Genomic DNA, 10,250 nt, shown 5'->3' on the forward strand with positions numbered 1-10,250 from the left:
AACGGGGGGGATGCCAGGAGACTCCTCTTGAGTTCAGAATGTCTGTTGCTGAAGTCATGTGTGTCAAATCTGACATAGAACCTGTTGAGATCCTCTGCCAGTACTGAGTCAGATTTGTTGTTAAATTCTAACTTTCTCTTTCCCCTTTCCTTAAGCCCTACAATAGTCTTCATACTATCCCAGGCTGAACCCAGGTTGTTCATTCTGAGCTGTATTTCTAATTTATCTTTATACTTAAGTTTGCCTGCCCTGATTTCCCATTTTATATCTTTTTGAAGTTTGTGCGATACCTGCAAGTTACCCTCCTTAAAGGCTCTTTTCTTTTCACGCAAAAGACCCATGAGAGACTTAGAAACCCACGGTTTACTGTTGGGGTATACTTTCAAGGCCTTAGTTGGAATAACAATATCCTCACAGTAAGACACCCAACTACTGGTAACATCAGTCAATTCATCAATATCAGAGCATGAGTCCTTAAACATATCCCAATCTGTGCAGTCCAGACACCCCTGAAGAGACAGGCAAGCATCCTCTGACCAGTCCTTAATATATACAGTCTGTACCTTGCCCCTCTTAAGAGCAGTTTGATATGAGGGGATGAGGTGTACACAATTGTGATCAGATGAGCCTATAGGTGGGAGGGGAATGGACTTGAATGCATTTTTTACTGAACAATAACACAAGTCCAGTGTTTTATTGTGTCTAGTGGGGCACGTAACATACTGGTGGAAGTCTCTGAGTGTATTAGACAAAGAGCAATTGTTCATATCCCCAAGAATAATGATCGGGGCATCAGGGGATCGCATTTGGAGTGAGTGGGCTACTTGACTTGTTACTGTTCGCCTTGGGGTGTATGTACACAAGAGTGACGAACAGCTGGGGAAACTCACGTGGGAGGTAGTGAGGACGTAATTCAACGTCGGCCGTGCAGATTTTCTCTCGAACATTGACCGTTTTGCACCAGCGCTTGTTCACGTAGAGACACACCCCCCCGCCAGTGGACTTGGCGGTAGTTGTTGCGTCCCTGTCCAGCCGGACAGGCGATCCGAAGCCGCATAGTCCCAAGTCACTGTCCGTGTCCCTGTCGGACAGCCACGTCTCCGTAAGCGCCAAGATGCAGGAGTCTCTGAACTCGTGGGAATACCGAGCCTGTGCCTGTAGCTCTTCGGATTTATTCCGAAGTGACTGCACATTCGAGAGGATGATTGATGGCAGAGGGATACGTGAGAGTGACTGTTTTTTCACCCTAAGACAAACACCTCTTCTGCACCCCCGCTTCCTGGTCTTGGTTCTATGGGCCGAACCCGATCCTTGATATTGTTGTCCGACTGGCCGCGCTAAGTCCCATATTGGCGAGTTTGATGACAAATGAGTAACGTGACTCCAGCATAGGAGAAACTCCCTGGAGTACTGGATCCTCGTTAAATGGCGTGAAGACGAGTCACCGAAACTCCAAACCAGCCGAAACACCATCCACAACAGAAGCAATGCCCAAAGTTCCATTATAGTTCACCGATCGACCCCGATATCAGTAGATTAAAGCTTACAGTCGCATGCCGGTACTACTACTTATCCAGCTGATAAGTTACAAAGTTAAAATGACAAAACAAACATCAAACAACGCTCAGCCACAGCCTGCTGCCGGTCGCTGCATGAGTTATGGCCCACCGAGGACTGGAACGGCAACGTGATAATGAGAGACACACAAAACACCCTGTCTCTGATTCCACAGCAGAAATACTGGCCCTAACACTAGAATACAAAAAACAACCTTAACAATCTAATTCACTGACAAAGCAGGATTACTTTAAAAAGAGTTGGTATTCGGAATAGGGGGGTTCGGTTGATGTTGCTACCATCCACACAAAGAATGCACAGGAGTCGAAGGTGTTGGTCAGATGCTTTATCTTAGAAAATAATTGACATAAAAATATTGTATCTGAAAGGAATAACACAGATGGAGAGATGTAAGTATAACATGTACATAAAACATGCATTACAATGGGTATGTAAATCCAATGGGTTGGACAGGCAAGTACTAAAATAAATATGAATGTCTAATAACATGGATATGAATATGCACAAAGCACGTGAATGAACACAGAAGGCAGACTATGGTGGCCACAGAGGGATACAAGGAAGGGAAACGCTAAGGATTTAGACCGTGTAGACCGGGTGGCTGTGGATGAGAAGGTGGTCGGCTAAGCCTGGAGGTGACAAATGGCTTAACCCAGGAGATGTGGAACTCAGGGTGGATGCGGCGTAGGGGAGGTGGGAGGCAAAGTCTAATGGCAGATGGGGTCAGGACAAAGGTGATGGGAAATGGGCCAATAAACCTGGGGGTGAATTTGTGACAAACTGAGCAGAGGGGAATGTCCCAAGAGGAGAGCCATACCTTCTGACCCACAGAGTAGTGTGGTGCCGGGCGACGGCTGTGGTCTGCAAATTTCTTTGTTTCCGTCATGTGATGGTAGTCCTGTTCCAGGCCCTTTGGGGGCAGTGGACCAGAAGTCGGGTTGCAAGGACTTCCACGTCCCTCTCCACCTCAGGAAACAGAGGTGGGTCGTAACCCAGGCAGCTGGCGAAAGGCAACAAGCAGTGATTTGTGGGCATACTCCACCCAGGGGAGTGAGTCGACCCAGGAGAGTGGCGATTTCTCTACCAGGCAGCGAAGAGTCTTTTCCAGCTCCTGAGTCAACCCGGACTAGAGCTGTGCATTGGCGCTGATGAGCATGCAGAACACTCCAGAGGCAACTTCAGAATTGTGGACCACGGTTCGTGGTCACCTCCAGGGGAGGAAAACATGTAGGAACAGGAGTTTCTTTAGAAAAGGGCAGCTTGGGTGAGGACCACGGACAATGGTGAGGACAAGGACATGCCCTTGGACAATGGTGAGGACCACGGACATGTCCTTGGCTGGAGAAGACCCTGGGGCCTTTCCTTGGGAACACTCGGGACAGACGGCTGAGAATTTGACCGCATCTTTCTTCAGAGAAGGCCACCAGAAGCGGCGGCCCAGGAGGGCCAGTTTGTGGCTGACCCCAGGATGGCAGGTGAGGGGAGAGGAATGAGCCCACTCCAGGTGTGTTGTCCAGAACAGGACAGGCCTCAGGGCTTCCTCCACTTTGCCAACGATGTGGAGCTGTGTGGCGGTGACCAGGGTACAGGGAGGCAAGATGGTGGCGGGCTCTTCGTTGACGTGGGCAGGTGAGTACAGACGTGAGAGGGCATTAGGCTTGACATTCTTGGAGCCAGGGTGAAATTGAAATAGTTGAAGAATAAGGACCACCGGACCTGGCAGGGGTTAAGTCTTTTGGCTGACCTCAGATATTCCAGGTTCCAATGATCAGTCCAAACAACAAACGGTATGACAGCCCCCTCCAGCAGGTGGCGCTACTCTTCGAAAGCTTTACTGGCAGGAGCTCGCGATCACCAATGCTGTAATTTCTCTCAGTGGTGGTCAGGCGGTGATAGAAGAAGCTGCACGGGTGGACTTTGTTGTCGGGGGATCTCTGGGATAGGACTGCTCCAACGCCAGTGTTGGAGGCGTCTACCTCGAGAGCGAATTGTTTCTTGGGATTGAGCATGGTAAGGACAGGAGCTGAGAAGAAGCATTTCTTGAGTTCTTGGAAGGCGGAGTTAGCTTCAAGGGTCGAGCGGAACGTGATCTTGCTGGAGGTCAGGCCGGTAAGAAGGGCGGCCATCATACCGTAATTGCCTATGAAGTGGCGGTAGAAATTGGCGAACCCCAGGAAATGCTGTAGTTGTTTTTGAATTGAGGGGGCAGGCCAATTGGCAACAGCAGTGGTTTTCTCAGGGTCCATTTCAATTTGAACATGGGAGACAACAAAGCCCAGGAACTGGATGGAGGAATGGTGAAATTCACACTTATTAGTATATCCAGGTAGAAGAAGGCAAATCTTGGCATCATGTCTCTGAGAATGTTATTAATTAGGTTCTGGAAGATGGCTGGAGCGTTTGTGAGACCAAAAGGCATGACCAAGTACTCGTAGTGGCCCCTCGGGGTGTTGAAAGCTGTCTTGCATTCATGTGGATGAGATGGTAAGCGTTATAGAGGTTGAGTTTTGTGAAGTATTGGCAGTCTTGGATAGAGGAGAAGGCGGGGCAGACCAACGGGATGGGGTAGTGGTTCTTGACAGTGATGTCATTGAGTCCACGGTGGTCGATGGAGGGATGGAGGGACTTGTCCTTCTTCTCCTCAAAGAAGAACCCGGCACCAAGGACAGACAGATCAAACCGGCGGTCAGGGAGTTGTCAATGTACTTCGCCATGGCTTGGTCCTCGGGAGTGGACAGGGAGAAGATGAATCCTCTAGGGGGCGTGGTGTCAGGGAGCAGGTGAATGGAGTAGTTGTAAGACCATTGCAGGGGAGGTCAGAGGAGCAGCCACTGTACTGTAATTGCTCTTCAGCAGGAGGAGTAGGAGCGGGTAATAACATAGGCGACCCTGGAGCGTTCAGTCGGGGCAGTGGAGGGCTGTCGCACGAAGATTAATGCACACTGGGACAGGAAAGATCCGCAGGACTCAGGATCCCCAGTGTAGCACTGTGATGGAGGCAGACAGGGCTCTGGACAGGAACGGACTGGCTCAGGTGCAGGAGCAGCCAAGGGATGAGCTGCTTGGGCGCTGGTCAGAGAGTTAGACAAAGACGGCATCTGGTAATCCAGCAGGTAGTCGAGGTCACAGGCAGAAGGTCAAAAACGAGAAGGCAGTTCAGACAGCCAGATAAACACAGTCTGGCGGGACTGGCGGACAAAAGGAAGGAGGCAATCCCACGTCAGGCCTCCCCAACCAAAATAATGGACCCTGCCATCCAGACCCAGGCTGGTCCCCATGGTCTCCTGTGCTCTCTCCTCCCCACACCGGATGTAGCTGTTGCTCACAATCCAGATGTTTTTTTCATGGCACTATGGTGCATGTTGTGTTACACATTTGAGTAAATTATTTCACTCATTTAACTGTGGGTACTTCTAATAATGCTATTTATTTTAACATGCCATTGCACATAGGGAAAACTAGTCGACAGCTAAAGGTTTGTATTTGTGAACATAAATCAGCCATACATGGGCAAGATAATTAGGCCCTTACCTCTGTCGCTCAGCAAAAATATTCTACAACCTCACTGAGGTGGCAGCATAGACAGAAAATTATGTCAAAGAGAAACTTAGTGGATTTACAGTCTGTGGTGCACATTGTAAGTATTGTGGCATTGGCTGTAATGCATCCTGCTCTTTATGACGGGCCTGGAACTTTGCACAGTTTGTGCCAAACGGTATTTAATCTAGATTAGAATACCATTGACTTTAGGCACCACTTTTTAGCGGTTTAGCATGATGTTAGTTGTTCCTCTAATATGGAGATGAAATTAAATCCGTAAAATCTGTTTTAGTCACCAAGAACACTTAGTGAAAAAGACAAGTTACACCACTCAATCACTTTAGCTTTTGGCATAACCTGCAATAAAGGTTTGTTTAACCTGTGAACCTGTGCTCATATAAATGACAAATTAGCATATTGCAGATCTTTTATATTCTCTGAGTGTGCATGCAGAAAATGAACAGTACAAGTTGAATTATTTTTAGCAAAGGATAATCAACTGCCTTACATAAAAAATCTATTTAGGGGAGAAGTTTTATGCCTCCCAATTATTCAGTTCAGCAGCCGTCACTGCGGCACAGACTGGTTTATAATAGGCACTGGTACGTTACCAAGCTCGCTAGCAAGCTATGTGATCCCTAAGCTAGCCAAGTCAGCATATTAGCTGATGTTTAGTGGAGAAGCATAAACTAAGTATAATTCACTTCACATAATTATATAATTAATTGGATCCAATGCGATTAAATAACACAGTAACTACAGTCATTGATTTTAATGAAAATCTGAAAAGATTACATTACATTACATTTACAGTCAGGTCCATTAATATTGGGACATCGACACAATTCTCATCTTTTTGGCTCTATACACCACCACAATGGATTTGAAATGAAATGCTTTAACTGCAGACTTCCAGCTTTAATTTGAGGGTATACATCCAAATCAGGTGAACAGTGTAGGAATTACAACAGTTTCTATATGTGCCTCCCACTTTTTAAGGGACCAAAAGTAATGGGACAATTGGCTGCTCAGCTGTTCCATGGCCAGGTGTGTGTTATTCCCTCATTATCTCATCTACAAGGAGCAGATAAAAGGTCTAGAGTTCATTTCAAGTGTGCTATTTGCATTTGGAATCTGTTGCTGTCAACTCTCAATATGAGAGCCAAAGAGCTGTCACTATCAGTGAAGCAAGCCATCATTAGGCTGAAAAATCAAAACAAACCCATCAGAGAGATAGCAAAAACATTAGGTGTGGCCAAAGCAACTGTTTGGAACATTCTTAAAAAGAAAGAACGCACCGGTGAGCTCAGCAACACCAAAAGACCCGGAAGACCACGGAAAACAACTGTTCTGGATGACAGAAGAATTATTTCCCTGGTGAAGAAAAACCCCTTCACAACAGTTGGCCAGATCAAGAACACTCTCCAGGAGATAGGTGTATGTGTGTCAAAGTCAACAATCAAGAGAAGACTTCACCAGAATGAATACAGAGGGTTCACCACAAGATGTAAACCATTGGTGAGCCTCAAAAACAGGAAGACCAGATTAGAGTTTGCCAAACAACATCTAAAAAAGCCTTTACAGTTCTGGAACAACATCCTATGGACAGATGAGACAAAGATCAACTTGTACCAGAGTGATGGGAAGAGAAGAGTATGGAGAAGGAAAGGAACTGCTCATGATCCAAAACATACCACCTCATCAGTGAAGCATGGTGGTGGTAGTGTCATGGCGTGGGCATGTATGGCTGCCAATGGAACTGGTTCCCTTGTATTTATTGATGATGTGACTGCTGACAAAAGCAGCAGGATGAATTCTGAAGTGTTTCGGGCAATAGTATCTGCTTATATTCAGCCAAATGCTTCAGAACTCATTGGACGGCGCTTCACAGTGCAGATGGACAATGACCCGAAGCATACTGCGAAGGCAAAGAAGTGGAATGTTATGCAATGGCCAAGTCAATCACCTGACCTGAATCCGATTGAACATGCATTTCACTTGCTGAAGACAAAACCGAAGGGAAAATGCCCCAAGAACAAGCAGGAACTGAAGACAGTTGCAGTAGAGGCCTGGCAGAGCATCACCAGGGATGAAACCCAACGTCTGGTGATGTCTATGGGTTCCAGACTTCAGGCTGTAATTGACTGCAAAGGATTTGCAACCAAGTATTAAAAAGTGAAAGTTTGGTTTATGATTGTTAGTTTGTCCCATTACTTTTGGTCCCTTAAAAAGTGGGAGGCACATATACAAACTGTTGTAATTCCAACACCGTTCACCTGATTTGGATGTAAATACCCTCAACTTAAAGCTGAAAGTCTGCAGTTAAAGCACATCTTCTTCGTTTCATTTAAAAACCATTGTGGTGGTGTATAGAGCCAAAAGGATGAGAATTGTGTTGATGTCCCAATATTTATGGACCTGACTGTATATATATATATATATATATATATATATATATATATATATATATATATATATATATATATTAAGCCTCGTCCTTGACTAAATTACATTTTGAATGGAGATTTGCCAAACAAACTTCAGTTTAACCTTGTCCTACGCTAAGATATACAGATAAGTAATAACCAAATAGATTGGTAGAACGACTCTTACTTGTCTGAAACTGAAACATTTTTTTGGTGCCAAGTAAAAATTTCTGTGTGAATACAATTGATCTTAACCAGTGCCCTTGGACGTCTGGAATTTAAAACAGCCCCTCCGAAATCACTCACCGACCACCATATTTCACCGCATGTATCAGGTTCCTGTTTTATGCATCTCAGTTTTGACGCCAAACATGCCGATGCTTTATCTGGCCAAACTGGCCATAGCACGTAAAATCATCATTTAAATGACCAAATGAGACAAAAATGAAACGCTTTATTCAGATACAGCATCGGCATGTTTGGCATCGATACTTCGTAATGCCAAACATGCCGTTTGTTTTCATTGAACTTATAATCGAGTAATACAATTGTTTTACTATTGGGATCAATAGTATTTACCACTTGAGGGCGCCAAAGACTGCCTAGTGCCTGGGCACATTTTATCTGGGAACTAAAAGCTAAAAGTTCATTTTGGAGGTGGAAGGATTTTGGTGAGACACACCAGCGTACGTTCTGAAATCGGTATGAGTTTTGCTTATGTTGTTAGTTAACGTTAATCCGCATTTTTATTATTATCTTCATGTTAACTGCCACCTTCGGGTCCTGATTGTCTTCTATACGTAGTTGATTATACAGGCAGTTGGTAAAGTTGGAAGTTGATGATTTGTCAGCATTGCTAGTTAGCAAGCAAGCTAACGTTACCGCTCGAACAAGATCGTGGCTATAACTTGGTATAACTTTGTTTGTGCACAGGCGGGAACCATGAGAATGCCAGTATGTATATTGCGCTTGCCAAGAGGACCAGACGCCAACAGCCGCGGATTTGACCCGAACTCCCCAAGATACACCTCCCTGTGTCCGACCACAATTTCTGCCGCTTCTGAAACGCGAACCGACTGTCGTTCCCTACGTAATGAACAACGTACACGCTCCGTTCTGAGGGAACGGTATCTGAGAAGTCTTCTCGCTATGTCCCTAAAACAAACCCGTTTCAGCATGTACGAAAGGGTACTGGTGGAAGCAAAGTTCGGAGCCGCCGACATCGACGTTCTTAACTTCCAGGTGTCTGATTTGCTAACTCCGTTAGGCGTTCAGAAGGAAGCTTTGATTCGATGCCCTGATGTTATTTCATATTCGTTTGAAACCAGTACATTGTCTTTTCTGGTCTAGTCTCTGTGGCTTGTTTTCGTTTTTTCTTCGGTTAAATGTTTAATCCGGTTTCTGATAGTTGGACAGCCCCAGTTTAACATGCTAACGGGCTCATATGCAAACTCATATCTTTGCTGTCGCGCAAATAAACTGAACTGGTGAAATTTGTGATCCGTGAAACATGGCTGTCTAGATTTAGGTTTTTTTCTGTGGTTAAAAAAAAATATATATATGTAGTGGTGATGATGATGATAAACCTGTCTATTACAAAGATGAAAACTAAAATAGTGCTTATTTGTTCAGTCCCTATGGTTCCTATTAATATACACACTGAACTTATTCATGCGATTATCTGATCAGCCAATCATGTGGCAGCAGTGCAATGCTTAAAATCATGCAGATACAGGTCAGAAGTTTCACATCAATGTTCACATCAAGCATTAGATTGGGGAAACGTGATCTAAGTTAATTTAACCATGGAATGATTGTTGGTGCCAGACTAGGGTGGTTTGACTATCTCAGAAACTGCTGATCTCCTGTGATTTTCACAACAGACTCAAGAGTTTGCAGAGAATGGTGTGAAAAACATCCAGTGAGCAGCAGTTTGTGGGCAGAAGTACCTTGTTAATGAGAGAGGTCAGAGGAGAAGGGCCAGACTGGACAAAGCTGACAGGAAGGTGACAGTTACGCAATTAACCACACAGTGGTATGCTGTTGTGATCTCAACACAACACGTCAAGACTTAGTATGTCTGAAATACCTAATAAAGTGCTCACTGTTTGGGGTGACTGACAGCTCGTTCAGCTTTTAACAATACTAATCGCTATATAAGTAGTAGGAATGTAAACATGTTTTGGTGAGTTTTCAGTCTCACTGCGTGTATTTCCTGATGATACAAAACTAATCGGCTGTGACAGGTTCCCCATACTAATTATAGTGTCACCCAGTTGATTTCTCTCCAAAATAGGGTAATTCACGTTCACTGTCCACAGGTTCTATGCATTTCCGTTTTTAGCTGTAGGCTATTCGTATCATAGTAGTTTAACCCCATAAGTTGCACAGGTTTATTTGCATTCATTTCTTTTTTTCCCCACTGTGAAATTTTCAATCAATACGATCACTTATTTAAAAGAGTTCAAACCTGAGAAAGGTCAAATGGTTTCATCTGTATAAATTATTTTACGATGCCTTTGCTTTAATGACAACGGTTCCTAATTTTGTAACGTGGGGTGGCAAAAAAAATGTCAGGGGACCTTACTGTCTCTGCATTTTAAAAATCCACAGACAACATTAATCAGGGTAAATTAGGTAAATATGTGCTCAATAGGAGAAACATCGATATAATATCCATGTTTACTTTCTCTGGAAAACTTTTTT

At 44.6% G+C, this 10,250-nt stretch overlaps 1 protein-coding gene across 1 annotated transcript; it reads left to right on the top strand.

Annotated features, from left to right (window-relative positions):
• Nucleotides 1-8,134: 8,134 nt before the first annotated feature.
• Nucleotides 8,135-9,041, top strand: gemin7 (gem (nuclear organelle) associated protein 7). The gene is made up of 2 exons (XM_061225059.1): nt 8,135-8,246; nt 8,478-9,041. Exon 2 carries the CDS (start codon nt 8,487-8,489, stop codon nt 8,892-8,894), a length of 408 nt encoding a protein of 135 aa, XP_061081043.1. The 5' UTR covers nt 8,135-8,246; nt 8,478-8,486; the 3' UTR covers nt 8,895-9,041.
• Nucleotides 9,042-10,250: the final 1,209 nt, after the last annotated feature.

Source organism: Conger conger, chromosome 16 (genome assembly GCF_963514075.1).
Source record: "Conger conger chromosome 16, fConCon1.1, whole genome shotgun sequence".
Classification (NCBI taxonomy): Eukaryota; Metazoa; Chordata; class Actinopteri; order Anguilliformes; family Congridae; genus Conger; species Conger conger.